General features: G+C 46.2%; 1 protein-coding gene across 5 annotated transcripts in view; it reads right to left on the bottom strand.

Annotated features, from left to right (window-relative positions):
* The window catches only part of GIGYF2 (GRB10 interacting GYF protein 2), a 257,367-nt gene that overhangs the window by 95,662 nt on the left and 138,750 nt on the right, over positions 1 to 22,955 (bottom strand). For all 5 annotated transcript variants that reach the window (XM_069727759.1, XM_069727760.1, XM_069727756.1 and 2 more), the window contains 3 exons: positions 4,146 to 4,363; positions 3,715 to 3,895; positions 3,463 to 3,636 (listed from right to left, as the gene is read on the bottom strand). In XM_069727759.1, the coding sequence (XP_069583860.1) occupies positions 3,463 to 3,636; positions 3,715 to 3,895; positions 4,146 to 4,363 (573 nt within the window). The remainder of the gene's footprint in view (positions 1 to 3,462; positions 3,637 to 3,714; positions 3,896 to 4,145; positions 4,364 to 22,955) is intronic.

Below are 22,955 nucleotides of genomic sequence, written 5' to 3'. Positions count from 1 at the left end.
CATCTAGATGTGTTGTGAGAGCTTTGAACCCCCAAGTGTTTCACTACAGTTTGTAACGCAGAGCCGTGAAAATAAAAAATAAAACATTTTCCCCAAAAATTATTTTTTAGCCCCCAGTTTTGTATTTTCCCAAGGGTAACAGGAGAAATTGGACCCCAAAAGTTGTTGTCCTATTTGTCCTGAGTACGCTGATACCCCATGTGATGAGGGAACAGCCGCCATCTTGGAACAGGCATATTAACAGATTGGCGTGACTCCATTTTGTCTCCTGGTCACAGGTCTGCAGCGAGTGCTTCTGGCCCCCACCTTTCCTAATGAATAAAGTTTCTATTAGTATGCTAACGGGCTGAGCTCAGTGTAAACTGTAGACGGTATTTCAAAGCTCAATGAGGAAACCATGCCAGCAGGGGGCTTGGAAATGCTTGGGAGCTTAATTAAAACATGCATGCCAAGTGGCCACTGGATACACATCTATTATGGCAGCCCAGTCGAACCGTCTCCAACATGGAATTGTGAATTAGGACGCATCGTCCGAGGTACAGGCTCATAAAAAATATTCTCCTTGCCCTAAAGAAATTGTGCATCCAACAGTGCGACTCCCGTGGCGGTGGGAGGCCTGAAACCCGAGATAGAGATCAGCCTCCCACAGGGACCGAATGGGTCCAGGTTTGATCCCAGTACGACCGGCAGAACAAACCCCAGGCGCTGGTACTGCCCGTGTGCTGATCCGATCATCCTGAGGGAAGTTATCCCATTTATTAGAAATTGGAATAAATCTTGCAGGGAGGCAGAGGGGGTGGAGATTGCTAAGCCCACCCAGCTGCAGGCAGGGGGCCTCAGCCAGGTTTAAGAAGAGCTAAGGTCTCTGGGAGAGTCGCACTCCACAGAAGAAGATGATGATGATATCTCAATGAACAGGGTATGCCAGCCAGAGGGGAGCAAGCACACGCTTTCTGGGGGCTGCCCGGCAACTAAGTTTTGGACCTGCGGAATGCTGCGCGCCCCCGGCTTCCACAAGCGACCTTCAACCTGGTAAATCGACCTCCAGCTTTATACCTTTAAGCCTTGTATTATTGTTGTTATATTGTACTCTGACTGTAACTCTTGATATATTGTGATTGTATCTTTCTTGTAATTATCTAGTGCGCCCTTAAGGCAATTAAATCATAAATTAATTTTGGGCTGATCCTTTTACTCTGATTGCGAATCTTAGAATACCCAGTGTGGGTAACAGGGCAGTCTCACCGGCGGCCATTTGCTCTAGGTGCAGTTCCCTTACTGACCTGAGAGACAAAGGGGGCGCCGGAGAGCTGTACCTGTGTAGTGACGTCACGGATTGGTGACGTGGGAGGAAGGGGTAATCCTTCACACCCCATATGTTGGGGTAAACCCCTGTTTGGGCACACGGGAGAGCTCGGAAACGAAGGAGCACTGTTTTACTTTTTCAACGCAGAATTGGCTGGAATTGAGATCGGATGCCATGTCGCGTTTGGAGAGCCCCTGATGTGCCTAAACAGTGGAAACCCCTCAATTATAACTGAAACCCTAATCCAAACACACCCCTAACCCTAATCCCAACAGTAACCCTAACCACACCTCTAACCCTGACACACCCCTAACCCTAATCCCAACCCTATTCCCAACTGTAAATGTAATCTAAACCCTAACCGTAACTTTAGCCCCAACCCTAACCCTAACTTTAGCACCAACCCTAACCCTAACTTTAGCCCCAACCCTAACTGTGGCCCTAACCCTAGCCCTAATCCTAACCCTAGCCCTAACCCTAGCCCTAACCCTAGCCCTAACCCTAATGGGAAAATGGAAATAAATACATTTTTTTAATTTTTCCCTAACTATGGGGGTGATGAAGGGGGGTTTGATTTACTTTTATAGCGGGTTTTTTAGCGGATCTTTATGATTGGCAGCCGTCACACACTGAAAGACGCTTTATATTGCAAAAAATATTTTTTGCGTTACCACATTTTGAGAGCTATAATTTTTCCATATTTTGGTCCACAAAGTCATGTGAGGTCTTGTTTTTTGCGGGACGAGTTGACGTTTTTATTGGTAACATTTTCGGGCACGTGACATTTTTAGATCGCTTTTTATTACGATTTTTGTGAGGCAGAATGACCAAAAACCAGCTATTCATGAATTTCTTTTGGGGGAGGCATTTATACCGTTCCGCGTTTGGTAAAATTGATAAAGCAGTTTTATTCTTCGGGTCAGTGCGATTACAGCGACACCTCATTTATATCATTTTTTTATGTTTTGGCGCTTTTATACGATAAAAACTATTTTATAGAAAAAATAATTATTTTTGCATCTCTTTATTCTCAGGACTATAACTTTTTAATTTTTTCGCTGATGCTGTATGGCGGCTCGCTTTTTGCGGGACAAGATTATGCTTTCAGCGGTACCATGGTTATTTATATCTGTCTTTTTGATCGTGTGTTATTCCACTTTTTGTTCGGCGGTATGATAATAAAGCGTTGTTTTTTGCCTCGTTTTTTTTTTTCTTACGGTGTTTACTGAAGGGGCTAACTAGTGGGCCAGTTTTATAGGTCGGGTCGTTACGGACGCGGCGATACTAAATATGTGTACTTTTATTGTTTTTTTGTTATTATTTAGATAAAGAAATATATTTATGGGAATAATATTTTTTATTATTTTTTACACATTTGGAAAAAATTTTTTTTTACTTTTTCACTTTGTCCCGATCTGTCTGAGAGCAGTGCAGCGTTACCAAGTGCCTGCTTTGAGCAGGCACTTGGTAATCCACCCCCCTCCCTGCAGGACCCGGATGCCGCGGCCATCTTGGATCCGGGTCCAGCAAGGAGGAAGGAGGTAGGAGACCCTCGCAGCAACGCGATCACATCGCGTTGCTGCGGGGGGCTCAGGGAAGCCCGCAGGGAGCCCCCTCCCTGCGCGATGCTTCCCTATACCGCCGGCACATCGCGATCATGTTTGATCGCGGTGTGCCGGGGGTTAATGTACCGGGGGCGGTCCGTGACCGCTCCTGGCACATAGTGCCGGATGTCAGCTGCGATAGGCAGCTGACAACCGGCCCCGATCGCCTATGACGTACTATCCCGTCGGTGGGAATTAAAGCCCACCCCACCTCGACGGGATAGTACGTCATATGGGATTAAGGGGTTAAAGGGATAATCATTCAAAGTTTGAAAATTGCAAATTTTTTAACATTTTTCTCAAATTCCTGATATTGTTTATAAATAAACACAAAACATATCGACCTAAATTTATTATTACCATAAAGTATAATGTGTCACGAAAAAACAATTTCAAAATCACTAGGATTTGTTGAGGCATTCCAGAGTTATTACCGCATAAAGTGACAATGGTCAGATTTAAAAAAATTTGGCTCCGTCACTAAGGAGTTAAAACATACTATACTATAAATAGTAGTTAAGCTGATATTTTTGCACAGATATGATAACATACCTTCCTTATATGTGGGTGCAGTTGCTGCTGATGGGTTTGTATGTAACTTTGTTTCCTGCTCGTGGTTACTGGCCATGGGGGGTGTAGTACTCTTCTGGACAGGGGAATCTGCTTTGGGTTCTGTTTTCTTTGCAGGTGACGGGGTCCGCTGCTCAATCTCTGGAGGTGTGGTCACTGGTACAACATTAAAAATCCAAAATAAATAAGGAAATCCAAGCCCCTTATGCATCATATTCACATTTAGTCTTTTACCTGCTCTTTCGCCAAAATTTTCATTTTTGCTCATTTCACTCGATTGCTCCCGTCCACGTGCCACTTCTGTCTCTTTGGCATCTTCCGAGTTGCTTCCATCAGAATCTGAATGCTCCTCCCCATCCAAAGAAGGACGGAAGTCCATCTCCTGCTCCTCGGGAATGCACTCCTTTTGAACCTTCTGAGAAAAGAACAATTTCAGAGGTAAGACCGCCTGAAGTAACAATGCTAATTTACTGCTGGACTACACAATCACAGGCGATAAACAATGACCAAGCACGGGGCATAAAATTAGAGGTATATCGACTGACCAAGAGATCTAAGCTAATATCTAACCAACTGTTTACTACCAAGCTGCTTGTCTAAAATGTACTAAAATTATTAACCCCTCTGTAGACGTGGAGCTGTTAAAAGAAAAAGAAAACCATTACCTTGGAAGGTAGGAATGCCCCTGAAGAATCAAAAGTGCCCGTCTCATCTTCTGCGTCCTCCAGACACCATTCTGGCAAACTGTCTCGCTCATCTTCAGCACTTCCTGAGCCACTACGAGTTCTGCGATAGCCTCGCTCATCATCGCGTTCTCGGAAATCAAAGTCAAAGCGTCTACGACGATCTGGATGTTCTCTCCACCCTGGTCCTCGAGCGCCATCTTGGTTAAATAAAAGGAGAAATTTTAGGATTGCGAATTAGTCTTCCAAATAATTTAAAAGCTTTCACAATATAGCGATTTATTACAAATAAAAAGTAATACAGAGAACATATGCAGGCAGGCCGCGGATTGTAGGTGACTGATAAATACATCATATAGTCAGCTGCAGTTACCATGTTGATACTGCTTGTGAACCAAGAGTAGCCCCATTGACCTTATCTGACATGATTGGCCCTAAGAATATATAATCATTCGATTTAGAAAACAGGAGGCATGTTTTGGCAAATAGGTTTGACATGGGCAGCGTTAATTGGAAGATTTGGGACCAGCAAGAAAAAGTATGCTTAACCCCTTCACGACCTTGGGATTTTCCGCTTCTATGTTCAGATTTTTTTTTTTTGCTCCTCTTCTGCCCAGAGCCGTAACTTTTTTTAAAAAAATGTTTCCGTCGTTTTTTGCAGAACCAGTTGTACTTTTGAACTACACCATTGATTTTACCATATGATGTTCAGGAAAAAGGGAAAAATGAAGTGAAAATGTAAACAAAAACTACAGTTCCATAGTTTTTTTTTTTAACCATGTTTACTAAATGTTAAAACGGACCTGCAGTTATGATTCTCCAGATCATTATGAGTATGCAGATACCAAACATGTATAGGTTCTTTTTAATCTATGTGGTGAAACCATTTTTTAAAGTTTGTAAGGAAAAAAAAAAAAAAACATTTTCCAAGACAAGTAGTGTCTACATTTTTTGAGATATGGGGCTGGATGCTTATTTTTTGTGTGCCGAGCAGATATTTATATTGATACCATTTTGGGGTAGATATGATGTTTTGATCGTCTGTTATTGCATTTTATTGCAAATGCTGCAGTGACCAAAAAACGTAATTCTGCGGTTTAATTTAATTTTTCTCGTTATGCTGTTAATCAATCGGGTTAATTCTTTTAATATTTTGACAGATCAAGCATTTCTGAATGTGACGACACCAAATATAGGCATTTTTTTTAGTATTGTTTTATTTTGAATGGGGCAAAGGGGGGGGGGTGATTTGAACCTATTTTATAAATGTAAATATTTTGAAAACTTTTTTTCTACTTTTTTTTGGCTTCAATGGTCCTCTTAAGAGATTTAAAAGCTGCGATCTTCTGATTGCTTGAGCAAAAATCATCTGTTATAAACGCCGGCCATGGAAGTGACATGCACGGGGGTCTTCTGCAGACCCCCGGCTGTCATGCCAATCCATTGGAGCCCAACGATTGTTTAACAGGGGCGCCGATAGGTGGTATTAGTGACGTCCTTCTGGTAAGCACAAGTTAAATGCCACTGTTACAAATTGACAGCAGCAAAACAGCCACGGGTGGAATAGTTTGGGGCATATAGCAGCTGATCAAATCAGCTGTCACGTGCCGGAAAAGATGCAGGCTCAGCTCCAAAGCTTGAATAAAAGGGAGAGAGATAGTTACATGACCTATGACATACCTATATGTCATAGGTCGTGAAGGGGTTAAAGGAGTTTTCTTAAGGTGTCTTGAGTAGCCCAGAGCTATGTAGTCTCTTCACTTCCTGGTTTCTGGCAGGACGGCTTCTCCTTGAATTACCTTTCTGGTGAATAGTGGAACTGTAGTATAGTGTAGCAGTAAAACTGTAAAGGTACCTTCACACATAACGATATCGTTAACGATATCGTTGCTTTTTGTGACGTAGCAACGATATCGTTAAGGAAATCGTTATGTGTGACAGCGACCAACAATCAGGCCCCTGCTGGGAGATCGTTGGTCGCTGAGGAAAGTCCAGAACTTTATTTCGTCGCTGGATCTCCCGCTGACATCGCTGGATCGGCGTGTGTGACGCCGATTCAGCGATGTCTTCACTGATAACCAGGGTAAACATCGGGTTACTAAGCGCAGGGCCGCGCTTAGTAACCTGATGTTTACCATGGTTACCAGCGTAAACGTTAAAAAAACAAACACTACATACTTACCTTCAGCTGTCTGTCCCTGGCGCTCTGCTTCTCTGCACTCCTCCTGCATCCTGTGTCAGCGCCGGCCAGCCGGAAAGCACAGCGGTGACGTCACAGCTCTGCTTTCCGGCTGACCGGCGCTGACAGTGCAGAGGAAAGCAGAGCGCCGGAGGACAGACAGCTGAAGGTAAGTATGTAGTGTTTGTTTTTTTAACGTTTACGCTGGAAGCCGAGATGCAAACTCGGCTTTGGGAAAATGGCCGCTGCGATCTCCATCTGCGCACGCGCGGCATCCCGCGGCCATTTTCCTGAAGCCCCGTGCAGCAGAGCACTCCATCTGCGCACACGCGGCCTCAGGAACATGGCCGCCCCCACCGATGACAAGGGTAATAACGCAGATCGCACGCTTTTTCTTCACCTGCGCGCAGTGGATTCGGCACTTGGACATGCGCACACCACTACGCCACCAACGGAAAGCTGGGGAAGAAACAGCGATGTCACCACGCCCACCTGACCTGACCAGCCTGATTGACAGGCGAAAACGGCGACTTTGGTAATGTATTTCGCAGCATAGGTGGGGAATCAGGGTACACTACATACACTATTGTAACGCACAGCGCAGGCCCTATTTAACAGTATTTTTATCTCAATCTGAAAAAACGGGGTGACAGGTTCCCCCTCCGCGCTGTTTTCCCATGAAATCCGGCGCCTGCGCTGTTTAGTACTGGCTGGTGCAGGCGCAATGAGCTCTGTCCGTCTGACCTCACATCCAGTCTTGCAGACTGCGCCTGCACCAGCCAGTACAACACAGCGCAGGCGCCGGAATTCATGGGAAAACAGCGCGGAGGGGGCGGCGCAGGCGCAGTGAGCTCTGACCGTCTGACGTCGCATCCAGTCTTGCAGACTGCGCCTGCACCAGCCAGTACTACACAACGCAGGCGCCGGATTTCATGGGAAAACAGCGCGGAAGGGGCGGCGCCCCTGAAGAATTGAGTGACGGCAGTGTGGTGTTTCAAGCAGGGGGGTTAAGACCTGCCTCCCTGTCTAAAGACAGGTATTTGGGAGAAGTTGTAAAACGCTTTATTTTGGGAATAAATGCACCAAAAACTAAAAGAGCCACCTTGTTAGAATGCAGCATTACTGCTGCACAAGGTGGCTCTTTTAGTTCATAATGGCTGGAGGGGGAGACAGTGGCCCTTTAACTGGGGATATATTCACATGCAGGCGTCTGCTCCAGACGCAGTCTGCTGCATTCATCTTTTAACTTCCATTTTTTAATTACATCTTTTAATTATGAATTTGAATTAGACTGAATTGGACTGGAATTGACTGGAAGGTAACAGAATACCAACCACTACAATGTTTCGGTTTCTTTTCTCTTTCACCCCCATACTACTTTCCTTCTTACAATCTCCTGCAATCCCTCAACCTAGTAAGGAACTAGTCATTTCTTCCTCCATCCTCCCCAGCCATCTCACCTTCTCCTCAGAACTGTTCCTCCACATACAATCCTTTTTCTCCAGACACACACGGCCGAATCATGTCCTATCCTGCTCCCACCTTCTAACGCTCTGTCTGCTACTCCTCATTGCTGGTGACATATCCCCAAATCCCGGCCCTCCCCAACACAGCCCCACACTCATTTCTAACCCCCTGCCAAGATCCTGAACACGTTTTCCCAACCATGACAACCTCATACCCATTCATCCAGCCCCCACTCCCACGGTCCCCTTACCTGGAGCACTATGGAACGCACACTCCGTCTGCAACAAACTACCATTTCTCCATGACCTGTTCATCACCCATAAACTCTCCTTTCTCGGCATCACTGAAACCTTCACCACCTGGCTACTTAATTTCCTCTCTGTTGACATCCCCACTATCATCATGGGCGATTTCAATATCCCCATTGACACTTCCACCTTAGCTGCCTCTAAACTTTTATCACTGACTGCCTACTTTGGCCTCACTCAATGGTCCTCTGAGGCCACTCACAAAGATGGCCACACGCTGGACCTCATCTTCACCCGCCTCGGCTCCCTTACTAAACTCACTAACTCACCCCTCCCCTTGTCTGACCACAACCTACATTCTCTTCCCTCTCCTCTCCTAGGGTGCAACCCCCACTCCACAAACTCCCTTGCAGAAATCTCAAACATCTCAACTTACAATCACTCTCGGAGTCCCTTCTCCCTCTTACAGACATAGCTTCCCTTCATAAATACAAAAATGGCGGCTGACAGCACAACTGACAAAACGGACGTTCGTCCTATTTCCACTGGACCCAAGTGGAAGAGTACATGCCATGAGTTGAAGTGAAGGACAGAATCCAGTCCAGGTGAAAAAAATCTCTCTTTATTGTGCCATAAATGCAACATTTCAACCCAAAGGGTTGAGAAAGACCCTTTGGGTTGAAACGTTGCATTTATGGCACAATAGAGAGAGATTTCTTTCACCTGGACTGGATGCTGTCCTTCACTTCAACTCATAGCTTCCCTTCATGACACAGATGCTGCTGCCACTTTTTATAACTCCACAATAACAGCAACACTCAATTCGGCCGCCCCGCTCATGCATAGCAAAACTCGTACACTCAACAAGCAGCCCTGGCTGACCAGCCTGACCAAAGAATTGAGACGAGCTTCCAGGATCGCTGGGCGGAGATGGAAGCAATCCCGCTCTGCCGACCACTTCACTGCATACAAGCAGTCCCTCACCAGCTTCAAGTCTGCGCTCACTGCCGCAAAACAAACGTACTTCTCATCTCTCATTTCTCACAACCCTAAACAGCATTTCAACACTTTCAATTCTCTACTCCGTCCCCCAGCACCTCCTCCCTCCCCCCTCATTTCTGCTGAAGACTTCGCCTCTTTCTTTAAACAGAAGATCGATACGATCAGAGAAAGCTTTGGCCCACAGCGCCCACTGCCCCTCTTAGCTGCTCAACCCTGCTCCTCCAAAACCAGCTTCTCCACCATGACAGAAGATCAGCTCTCCATCCTCCTGTCAAGATCACACCTCACCACCTGCACGCTCAACCCGCTTCTGTCCCACCTCATCCCTAACCTTTCCACGGTCTTCATCCCAACTCTAACGCACCTCTTCAACCTCTCACTCACAACAGGTGTCTTCCCCTCATCCTTCAAGCATGCCAAGATCACACCCATCCTCAAAAAGCCCTCCTTGGACCCATCCTCTGTGTCTAGCTATCGCCCGATATCTCTTCTACCTTATGCCTCCAAATTGCTGGAGCAACACGTCCATCTTGAACTGTCCTCCCACCTCTCCCTCTTTGATCGGTTACAATCTGGCTTCTGTTCCCATCACTCAACTGAAACTGCCCTAACTAAAGTCACCAATGACCTACTAACTGCCAGGAGCAAGTGACACTACTTGTCAGAACAGCTTTTGTGCAGATAGCCCAAGAGGAGTGGTGGAACTCCCCAGTCTTGTAGACACAAGAGAACAATTATGGAAACAGGAACACATGGGCTACTTGCACAGTGAACAAGTCTGTATGATCATGTTCACACACCACCAAGAAACCTGAAAACACAAAAGAGAATAGTAAAACCAAAAACACTCAGTTTGAAAAAATGTTGCAGTAATCCGCAAGCTGTTCTACCCTGTATGCACACATGGATTTTTCCTCTCTGAACCCTGTTCACACAGGTTATATACAGATGATCAGGTTTTTAAATACATCAGATAGGGATTGCATACATTAGTTAGGACTGCTCTGATAAGGGTATACCGTGAAGATTGGTAGAGCAGCTTAGTATACATTTTTTGCAAAAAACGTATCAACCAAATACCCTGTTTTTTACATCTTTTACTAGCACTTGCGGATTACTGCAACATTTTTTCAAACTGAGTGTTTTTGGTTTTACTATTCTCTTTTGTGTTTTCAGGTTTCTTGGTGGTGTGTGAACATGATCATACAGACTTGTTCACTGTGCAAGTAGCCCATGTGTTCCTGTTTCCATAATTGTTCTCTTGTGTCTACAAGACTGGGGAGTTCCACCACTCCTCTTGGGCTATCTGCACAAAAGCTGTTCTACCCTGTATGCACACATGGAGTTTTCCTCTCTGAACCCTGTTCACACAGGTTATATACAGATGATCAGGTTTTTAAATACATCAGATAGGGATTGCATACATTAGTTAGGACTGCTCTGATAAGGGTATACCGTGAAGATTGGTAGAGCAGCTTAGTATACATTTTTTGCAAAAAACGTATCAACCAAATACCCTGTTTTTTACATCTTTTACTAGCACTTGCGGATTACTGCAACATTTTTTCAAACTGAGTGTTTTTGGTTTTACTATTCTCTTTTGTGTTTTCAGGTTTCTTGGTGGTGTGTGAACATGATCATACAGACTTGTTCACTGTGCAAGTAGCCCATGTGTTCCTGTTTCCATAATTGTTCTCTTGTGTCTACAAGACTGGGGAGTTCCACCACTCCTCTTGGGCTATCTGCACAAAAGCTGTTCTACCCTGTATGCACACATGGATTTTTCCTCTCTGAACCCTGTTCACACAGGTTATATACAGATGATCAGGTTTTTAAATACATCAGATAGGGATTGCATACATTAGTTAGGACTGCTCTGATAAGGGTATACCGTGAAGATTGGTAGAGCAGCTTAGTATACATTTTTTGCAAAAAACGTATCAACCAAATACCCTGTTTTTTACATCTTTTACTAGCACTTGCGGATTACTGCAACATTTTTTCAAACTGAGTGTTTTTGGTTTTACTATTCTCTTTTGTGTTTTCAGGTTTCTTGGTGGTGTGTGAACATGATCATACAGACTTGTTCACTGTGCAAGTAGCCCATGTGTTCCTGTTTCCATAATTGTTCTCTTGTGTCTACAAGACTGGGGAGTTCCACCACTCCTCTTGGGCTATCTGCACAAAAGCTGTTCTACCCTGTATGCACACATGGATTTTTCCTCTCTGAACCCTGTTCACACAGGTTATATACAGATGATCAGGTTTTTAAATACATCAGATAGGGATTGCATACATTAGTTAGGACTGCTCTGATAAGGGTATACCGTGAAGATTGGTAGAGCAGCTTAGTATACATTTTTTGCAAAAAACGTATCAACCAAATACCCTGTTTTTTACATCTTTTACTAGCACTTGCGGATTACTGCAACATTTTTTCAAACTGAGTGTTTTTGGTTTTACTATTCTCTTTTGTGTTTTCAGGTTTCTTGGTGGTGTGTGAACATGATCATACAGACTTGTTCACTGTGCAAGTAGCCCATGTGTTCCTGTTTCCATATCCAAGCCCTTGCCTCCTCCTGCTGTCTCAAACTCAAAAATATTTCCCGGATCCGTGCATTCCTTGACCGCGCCACGGCAAAAACGCTAGTGCACACCCTTGTCTCCCGCCTTGACTACTGCAACCTCCTACTCTCTGGACTCCCCTCTAGCACTCTGGCACCACTCCAATCCATCCTACACTCTGCTGCCCGACTAATCTACCTGTCTCCCCGCTATTCCCCAGCCTCTCCCCTATGTCAAGCCCTTCACTGGCTTCCTATCGCCCATAGACTCCAGTTCAAAACCCTCACAATGACATACAAAGCCATCCACAACCTGTCTCCTCCATACATCTGTGACATGGTCTCCCGGTACATACCTACATGCAACCTCCGATCCTCTCAAGACCTCCTTCTCTACTCCTCTCTCATCTCTTCTTCCCACAACCGCATCCAAGACTTCTCCCGTGCTTCCCCCGTGCTTCCCCCATACTCTGGAACTCTCTACCCCAACACATCAGACTCTCGCCTACCATAGAAACCTTCAAAAAGAACCTGAAGACTCACCTCTTCCGACAAGTCTACAGCCTGCAGTGATCCTGAACTTACAGTACTGAACCACCGCACAACCTGCCCTACCCTCTCCTAGTGTTTCATCACCCACCCCCTGCAGACTGAGCCCTCGCGGGCAGGGTCCTCCCTCCTTATCTACCCGTTTGCCTTGTTTTTTGCTCATGTTTTATGTATTTGTCTATATTTGCCCCGTATTCACATGCAAAGCGCAATGGAATAAATGGCGCTATAAAAATGTATAATAATAATAATAACGATATTATTAAGGAAATCGTTATGTGTGACAGCGACCAACGATCAGGCCCCTGCTGGGAGATCGTTGGTCGCTGGGGAAAGTCCAGCACTTTATTTTGTCGCTGGATCTCCCTGCAGACATCGCTGAATCGGCGTGTGTGACACCGATCCAGCGATGTCTTCACTGGTAACCAGGGTAAATATCGGGTTACTAAGCGCAGGGCCGCGCTTAGTAACCCGATGTTTACCCTGGTTACCAGCGTAAACGTAAAAAAAACAAACACTACATACTTACCTTCCGTGTCTGTCCACCGGCGCTGTGCTTCTCTGCACTGGCTGTGAGCGCCGGCCAGCTGGAAAGCAGAGCGGTGACGTCACCGCTCTGCTTTCCGGCTGACCGGCGCTGACAGTGCAGAGGAAAGCAGAGCGCCGGAGGACAGACACGGAAGGTAAGTATGTAGTGTTTTTTTTACGTTTACGCTGGTAACCAGGGTAAACATCGGGTTACTAAGCGCGGCCCTGCGCTTAGTAACCCAATGTTTACCCTGGTTACCAGGGGACTTCGGGATCGTTGGTCGCTGGAGAGCTGTCTGTGTCATCGTTGTCGGTATCGCTGCAGCGTCGCTTAGTGTGACGGTACCCTAATGCAGACACTGTCAGCAGTGACTTGGGCTACTTTCACATCAGCGATTTTTACCATTCGCGGCAGATCGGGCAGTTTTTCTGCATCTGCCATGTAACGCATCACTTACAGCAACACTGCGTTCGGCCTCATTCATTCCCTTTGGGACTTGCAGACATGTGCCGCACTTGCGGTTTTGCCGCAATCCGGTAAATGCGGTACTTGCAGCAACGGGAAAAAAAACGCTGCTAGCAGTAAAACCGCAAGTGCTGCACATGTTGGCAAGTCACATAGGGAATCAGTAAGGGGTCCAAATCTATGTATATGCCCATGTAGCTCTTTCAAAGACAATTCCAGCAATATTTTTACATGTTCAGTCAATTCACCTGAAATCGGTTTGCATACAAATGAGGGAGTAGATCTGTTACTCCAGCTCTATACCCCCTCAGTACCATATTATATAGTATATAACACAGCCACATAGTACATAGCACAGCCACGTAGTATACAGCAGCCACGTAGTATATAGCACAGCCCACGCAGTATATAACTCAGCCCACGTAATATATAGCACAGCCCACGCAGTATATAACACAGCCCACGCAGTATATAACACAGCCCACGCAGTATATAACACAGCCCACGCAGTATATAACACAGCCCACGCAGTATATAACACAGCCCACGCAGTATATAACACAGCCCACGCAGTATATAACACAGCCCACGCAGTATATAACACAGCCCACGCAGTATATAACACAGCCCACGCAGTATATAACACAGCCCACGCAGTATATAACACAGCCCACGCAGTATATAACACAGCCCACGCAGTATATAACACAGCCCACGCAGTATATAACACAGCCCACGCAGTATATAACACAGCCCACGCAGTATATAACACAGCCCACGCAGTATATAACACAGCCCACGCAGTATATAACACAGCCCACGCAGTATATAACACAGCCCACGCAGTATATAACACAGCCCACGCAGTATATAACACAGCCCACGCAGTATATAACACAGCCCACGCAGTATATAACACAGCCCACGCAGTATATAACACAGCCCACGCAGTATATAACACAGCCCACGCAGTATATAACACAGCCCACGCAGTATATAACACAGCCCACGCAGTAGATAGCACTGCCCACGTAGTATATAGCAGCCAGGCAGTATATAACACAGCCCACGTTGAATACAACACAGCCCACGTAGTATATAGCAGTGTGGGCACCATATCCCTGTTAAAAAAGAATTAAAATAAAAAATAGTTATATACTCACCCCCCGGCGTCCACCGAAGCTGTACCGATGCGCGCGATGCTGCCGCCAGATTCCGTTCCCAGTGATGCATTGCGAAATTAACCAGATGACTTAGCGGTCTGCCGCCAGCTTCCGTTCCCAGTGATGTATTGCGAAATTACCCATATGACTTAGCGGTCTAGACCGCTAAGTCATCTGGGTACTTTCGCAATGCATCACTGGGAACGGGAGCTGGTGGCAGCATCGCGCATCGGTGGACGGAGGAAGGTGAGAATAGCACTATTTTTTGTAATTATTTTTAACATTTTATGTTTTTACTATTGATGCTGCATGGGCAGCATCAATAGTAAAAAGTTGGTCCGGGATGGGGCGACACACTGGCACTGATAGCTCTGCACACACATAGAGCTCCACACACACACACACACACATACATACAGCTCCGCATACACACACAGCTCCACAAGCATACATACAATTCCGCTGCCCACGCACACACACTTACAGCTTCGCTGCCCGTGCACGCAGACACATACAGCTCTGCTGCCCGCACACACACACATACAGCACCGCACAGACACACAGTCATACAGCTCCGCGCGCGCACACACACATACAGCTTTGCTGCCCGTGCACGCACACACATACAGCTCTGCTGCCCGCACACACACACACACAGCACCGCACAGACACACACATACATACAGCTCCGCGCGCGCACACACACACAGCTCCGCTGCCCGTGCACGCACACACATACAGCTATGCTGCCCGCACACACACACACATACAGCACCACACAGACACACGCATACATACAGCTCCGCGCGCGCACACACACATACAGCTCTGCTGTCCGTGCACGCAGACACATACAGCTCTGCTGCCCGCACACACACACATACAGCTCTGCTGCCCGCACACACATACAGCTCTGCTGCCCGCACACACATACAGCTCTGCTGCCCACACACACACACATACAGCACCGCACAGATACACACATACATATAGCTCCACGCGCACACACACATACGGCTCCGCTGCCCGTGCACGCACACACATACAGCTCTGCTGCCCGCACACGCACACACATACAGCACCCCACACAGAAACACATTCATACAGCTCCGCGCGCACACTCACACATACAGCTCTGCTGCCCGCACACACATACAGCTCTGCTGCCCGCACACACATACAGCTCTGCTGCCCGCACACACATACAGCTCTGCTGCCCGCACACACATACAGCTCTGCTGCCCGCACACACATACAGCTCTGCTGCCCGCACACACATACAGCTCTGCTGCCCGCACACACATACAGCTCTGCTGCCCGCACACACATACAGCTCTGCTGCCCGCACACACATACAGCTCTGCTGCCCGCACACACATACAGCTCTGCTGCCCGCACACACATACAGCTCTGCTGCCCGCACACACATACAGCTCTGCTGCCCACACACACACACACATACAGCACAGATACACACATACATACAGCTCCGCGCACACACACACACATACGGCTCCGCTGCCCGTGCACGCACACACATACAGCTCTGCTGCCCGCACACACACACACACAGGCGCACACACACACACACACACACACACACACACACCAGCACTGGCAATGTTTGCTCCTAGGACCCAGATAGAGTGAGTGGGGGTGTATTACACCCCACCCCCACCACTCACTCTCTGGCTCCGTCTGCCGGGAGCAAAGATCGAACATTCAAGGGCTGCTGTGTGTTTGCACGGCTCCTCCAGCCTCAGGCACTACTGTCAGAGACGAGGCTGAGGAATGTGAGGAAAGGAGTGAGGACCGTGAGGTGAGTCACAGACAGAGCCGAGCATTGCAGCAGGCAGCGCGCGGGCAGGAGCCAGGAGGGAGATCATTAGAGACAGTAGTACACTACTTACTATGTATGTACTGCTCTACCGCGAGTCCTCCAGGCAGGCAATGTGAGCCCAGGACAGGACCCAGGGTCGGGACACAGGGCGCCGCTGCTCCACCTCAGCAGTCACATTCCACCAGGCACCAGTGAGTCTGTGAGCAGGGGGTCACTGTCTCTCAGCAGGGGAAGTAGGGAGAGTCGGCACCAGCACCACGTGTTCTGGCTGCCGCTCTGCCGCCCCTGTCTTCAGGAAGGGACGCACAGGACTAGTATATATATAAAAAATAAAAAAAACCTTGCTGAGGTGCCGCCCCCTCGCCTGTCCCCGCCCTAGGCACGTGCCCTCAAGTGCCTAGTGGCAAATACGGCCCTGGGTATGACCCAAAATATACGGTTAAGACTGTTAAACACCCTGACACTGTGATGGTGTAGGGTGCTAAATCCATGCCTAAACGACTGCAGATGGTGATAAAATGTAAGGGTGACATGTCAAAATACTAATTGTAATAAAATATCCACAATAAAACACTTGAATCCACTTGAATATTAAGATTTTGTGGTTTCATTGAACTTGTAAAGATTTTTTTTGCCGGCACTGTAATTTGTACTGCTGTCTTTGTAAAAGTCCAACCTATTAAACAGGTTTTCTGTTACTTGGACGTCCCCTTCTTAAATGAGTAGCCCCCCCAACCCCTCATGTAAAATGTCAAAAAAGAAAAACCTAATCTTTTCTTTCCACACCAGTACCGTTCCAGCAATGTCTGGGATGTGTCGCCCGGCGGTATCGAAACATGGTTCTGCCACAAGAGTGTTGCAGCCAAATCAACAGCCAGTTTGAGTTTCATCCAAGGAAAGCTCAGCGAAGCAGCCATTGATTGACTGCAGCGCTCGCGTGGCATACCAATATTGTGTAAGCTCCAGGAGACCAGGCATCAATGCGGGAAATGTGCCAGTATGGGAGGTGAAAATAATGGGGTCTCTGGTTTGTTTGGGTTGTTTTTAAGGAACTGCAAAATAGTAGTAATAAAAATTACAGCTTGTTCCTTAAAAAACAAGTCCTCAAACCACTTCGCAGGAAAATAAAATGTTATGGCTGTCACAGTATGATGACAAAACTAAATTTTACTTTTCATCATTTTTGTTTACATTTTTTTTTAAACAGTAAAAACTTTTTATTCTCAAAACTTGGACAAAAGTGTAAAAAATAAAGACGACTGGCACAACCAACAAACGCAGGTGAGGGTGCAGCTAAGACTCCAAGAAGCATGTGACAAACTAGAACAGCAGTGTGTGGGAGAAAAGTAGCAAACACCAAGGGATGTCCACATCTCCGAATAAAAAATATAATAATATAAAATAGAAATATAATTTGTTTTGGATAAATAAAATTATGTATGGAATGCGGACCTAAAAATACATTCAAAAAGAAATTCTAACATGAGACAAAAACTGCAGTACGGGCCATAAAGCCTCCACACACACCCTAACACAGCAGATACATTGAAGAAGACCCCCTGAGACAACTACTAATGGTAAGTATAATTCCCCTTAAAGGGAACCTGTCACCTCCAAAATGGAAGGTGAGCTAAGCCCACCGACATCAGGGGCTTATCTACAGCATTCTGGAGTGCTGTAGATAAGTCCCGATGTAACCTGAAAGATGAGAAATAAAGGTTAGATTATACTCACCTGGGCGGGCGGTCCGATCCGGTCCGATGGGCGTCGCGGTCCGGGGCCTTTCATCTTCTAGCAAAGACATCCTTTTCTTGTCTTCACGCTGCGGCGCAGGCGTACTTTATCTGCCCTGTTGAGGGCAGAGCAAAGTACTGCAGTGCGCAGGAACTAGGAAAGGTCAGAGAGGCCCAGCACCTGCGTACAGCAGTACTTTGCTCTGCCCTCAACAGGGCAGACAAACTACGCCTGCGCCGGAGCCGCAGCGTGAAGACAAGAAGAGGACGTCATCCTATGAAGATGGGAGTCCCCGGACCGCAGCGGGAGCTCCCCTGGGTGAGTATAATCTAACCTCTTTTTCTCATCTTTTAGGATACATCGGGGGCTTATCTACAGCATTACAGAATGCTGTAGATAAGCCCCTGATGCCGGTGGGCTTAGCTCACCTTCCATTTTGGGGTTGACAGGTTCCCGTTAAACAAGAGTGGATTAAAACAGATGTATAGAATATGTTCAAAAAGGTAGATCAATGGTACAGAAAATATACTTGGGGGACCTCCCCGCTGCTCTCATGGGCCACTGCCAAGTCCATTTTATGTACATTGATCTACATATTTGAACATTCTTTACAGCTTTTTTTCACTCTTATTTAGGGGGCATTATCAGTGGGTCTTGTTATCCATTTGTAAGGTGGTGTGGGGGTAGAGAGATTATTATGACCCTTACCACATTGGTTATGCTTCCAGTTGGTAGGATATCTTTCATAGTGTTTTCATGTCTGTATTCTATATATTCTATATATATTCTGTATTTATTTGTTTATGATAAATAAAATTACTTCTAATATACAAATACATATTCTGTGATACAGACATCCCTTGGTGGGCACTGCTTTTCTTGTCACAATACTCTGTGATTTCTTTTTTTTTCTTTGTAGGGCAACTTGCACTTTAAGTGTCCCTTCCTTCTCAGATGTTTCCATACAATACTGGCAATGAGTGAGAGAAAAATGAAAAGCACTCAGATACAAAAGTGATTTAACTCAGGAGTGTGGGGGGGTTGACATTAATCCAGTTTCCACTGGTCAAACACAGGTAAGTATTAAACGTTCCTCTAAATTCAGCCTAAGACTTTATTCACAAGACCTTGTGAAATTGTGCCTGTGAATAACAACGCACATTGACTGATTGCTTCCTTAGCCTTAATTGGCCGCATCCTCATTTATACGGCGTATGTGTTACAAGCTGACAGCAGATGGATTGACATGGCAATGGAGTCCCATTGGATCTATATGCCTGATCCGTTTTGCTCTGGTCCATTTCTTACATTTCTGTATTTTCCATTATGACTTCATTTTTTGTGGGGGATGTAATATCTTAAACACTGTCTCATGACTAAGGCCTAAGACGAATCACATCCATGTTTCAGCAAACACATGTCTATAATAGTGCATAGATGTCAGCTCGGGTTGGCAACGTACTATGGTGGCGCAATGATGTAAAAGGAGTACAAACAATATGCTAATTCCCCAAATAATGGAGAGCAGAACCCTTGTATTATATAAGGGACAAAGTAAGGCTGGAGTTAATCATCCGTTCACACCATGCCAAATAATCCAAATCCCTGGCTGTCAAGGTGCTTATACATAACTGAAATTCCAGTAGTGTGTATGGCAGAGATATAATCCCACAGTAATAAAACCTGCAATCGTTACAAATATTTACATAGTTACATGCTGCTGAAAACAGCAAATCTATTAGAGCCGGGTCACAGAGGACTTTAGTCTCTGCTGGCAAATAAAGACAAATTTGTCAAGAAGCAAAAGACCATCGATTATCCGGGGGTTGACGCAGACTGATGGGGATTACATGCTAATGCTTCATCTCCATTTGGAAGAAATCAAAACCTATAGGCCCCACTTACTTGGACTGTATACCATGTTCATTTTATTTATTTTGTGCTAATTTTGAGGCACATTAAGAGAGCTGTGAGCTATCGGCGCCTACACAGTGAGCGCACTGTAATCACTCCCTTTGATCCTGGAGCGACATGTTCAGCACACTGACACTGCAGAGCTGGATCTGCACAGATCAGCAGATGGGATTAGAATGTACTGATCGCAGACTGTTTGCAGGAGCAAGCTCGCTAGAAGCCAGCGGCTGCAGGGAGAATATAACGCTACTTTCTCCCTGTGGCCAAACCTGCATATGTGTACAATGGTATCCTGTAGAGTAGCACTACGGCTACTAATCTTCACAGAGAAAACATAACGGTGCTAAGTTGCAAAAAGACAAGTAGGGGCACGTGAAGTTCACGCCCTTACTGCTGAAAGGACAGGTACCGTACTTCTGCTAAGGAGAAGCAATGCTGTAGAGGAGAATAGCCCCAACTTCAATTACATCAAAGCACACCCATGGCGGAGATCTTCAGATCATACACACTCTGCTCTTACACATTTCCTTTAAAAATGAGAAAAGTTGCAGAGGTATGTTCAAGAATTTCCTTCTGAGTATCAGGACAGCAAGGTATTCAAGTTACTATAAAAACTAATTGCCTACCATCAATAGAGAAAAATATCTATAATTTATCAAAAATGGAAAGAACCACTTAAAATCAAGGGAAAAAAACAGACATGACACTTCTAAGAAAGCTTTACATAAAACTAATTTATTAAGTTAGGGAGGGAACAGACGCAAGATAAATGGCTGCCTTCATGAAAGGTCAAGTGTGGTTCCCTGATGATCGCCATGTGGGTGACCTCTGGCTAAATGCACATTCCTAAAAATCGGACTGCATCACAAAAAACCCTCACGTCCAGGCAGAAGCCACATGCACACTCTTGTACCTTTTCCTATACAAACAAGTCATTGTCCTTTCCCTGCAATGCCTTCTCCTACCTCCCCCCCACCACACGCATCAGGCATGACCAACTGACCATCATCCCCTCTACAACAATGAATCTTTCTTCAGAGGCCCAAGGGATATACAAATGAAGGAGAGCAGCCCAAACATAAGAAGTCACCCACCAACAACCTTTACATTCTCAAACAAGTGATGATGAAGACCCAATGTGACTGCCATATAACCCACTTACATAACTTGAAAAATCACCTCATTGTAAGTCTATTAAAATACAGAATTGTGTACGTGCAACTACCAAGCCTCAGTGGAATGGTCAGATTAAGTTTAGGACAGGGGCTCCAACATTTCACAGGGTCACCCGTGGGCCGATATAAAATTACTATTTAAGCAACTCAAGAGCAAAATCATTGGCCCAAATTTGTAAAGACTGTCGTTTTTTCCATGCCGATCCTGATGAGGGGGAACGATGGAGTCAGGTGCTCCTTGATTCAATAAGAGGAGCACCCCTATTAATGAATCCAGCATGTCTGAGAAGTGGTGTGCACCTCGCCCCTAAAATTACTCCAGTCAGGGCTGGAGTGACATTTGTAGTGTAAGGAACGCCGTCACTCGTCACAAATTTGACTAGCGGTGGTTACCACACTTTTTCCTGCTACATCTCCACCTACTTTCTGGGAGTAGTATGAAAATGGAGTCAGGCATGTTTCAATGACTTTTAAGTAAATAAATATTAGGGCAGATTTTTAAGATTTTTTTTCAATGTTTTTGGTTAAATGTATGCCACTGCTTCTATGCAGAGAAGGTGAAGAACATTGCCGGCAGCACACAAGAGGAGAAGACGCAGGGTGTCTGTAGGAAATGTAGTTTCCCAGACTGAGGCGGAGGTCACACGAGAAGCCTTGTACTCAGGGCCAAGGAATCAGCTGCAATTCAGGAAATGAATCTCCTACCATCTCCCCTACGGCACCCACTAGAATGTTTTATTAGATACCATCCATCTAAATAAATGTAATACATGGATGGGCAGAGTCTGCCAGAATAAAAGCCAGAATTTGATGCAAATCTACTTCAGCCAACAGGAGGAGGCAGGACAGGGGCCGTCGTAATAAGATGCAATGAGAAGCATTTCAAGCTTAAAGAAGCACTCCGATGAATATTTCTAGATTAAAATGCGCGTGTAAGTGTACGGTGTGTAGTGTGCTTGTATAATGTACTTGCAGCGCCCCAGAGTCCTGGTCGTTGCAGTAATGTCGTTCTTCCACCTGGGGGAGCGATGTTACGTCTGATGGCACCAAAGGAGTTCACCCTGCCAGGTATCACAGCCACACACACACTTCACACGCCGGCCACCAGGGGGAGCAAAAAGTTCTATCTATTAGGCCACTCCTCACACTTGGGTAAAACTGGGGGTTTGGTTAGGAAGTGAGGTCAGTTGGAGTTGGAGGAGAAGCTGACTGGGGGGAGAAGGAGATAGTCAGCAGGAGAGGAGAGGAGCAGACTGGGCTCGGCCCAGGAAGGAAAGAAGGACACGGACCTGCGCCTGCAACCCATGCGGCAGCTTCCAAGGAAAGGACAAGAAAGGAAGTGTGCCGTAGTGAGTGAGCACCGAAGTCGTAGCAACAGGAGTAAAACGCCAGTGGGAGACCAGCTAGAAGCAGGCTGCCTCTCACTGAGCGCAGATCCGGTAGCCGGAACACCAAGGGAGTAATAGACTCTACGCTTTACTTCAGAGATCGGCAGGACAGTCATCTCCAAGTTGGCTGCCCGACCTAAGAACCTAAGCAGACAAGGTGGCAACGCGGAGGAGGGGCGACACTAGAGTCCCTATAAAATAACCTCAGGCTACCACCGTCATACGGGTTTGTCCTATCCATCTGGGGGACAGAGAGAAGAGTAACAAGAGTGAGGACCCTATGGGAGCTAATGCACGTAGGGACCTACTACGTTACTGTGCATAAGGGGAAGGCTACTGATTTCCACCTGGATAAGGGGACTCTGGAATTGCCATCAGACCGGCCGGACTCTGCCTACCCTGTGATCCGGCACCCTGGACTGTGGATGTTGAAGCCTTCAGTAAAGGTAAAGGTAAAGAGACTGCACCCATTGTGTCCTCGTTACCGCGCCTTGCACCATCCACCATCATAACCTACACTTCTGGGAAGCCCTGGGGATATACTTCACCTGTGGGAAGGTATACCATCTAGCTGC

This window comes from Ranitomeya imitator, chromosome 5 (genome assembly GCF_032444005.1).
Source record: "Ranitomeya imitator isolate aRanImi1 chromosome 5, aRanImi1.pri, whole genome shotgun sequence".
Taxonomy (NCBI): Eukaryota; Metazoa; Chordata; class Amphibia; order Anura; family Dendrobatidae; genus Ranitomeya; species Ranitomeya imitator.
Note: the sequence above shows the minus strand (reverse complement) of the source record. Positions and strands in the feature narration are given on the sequence as shown.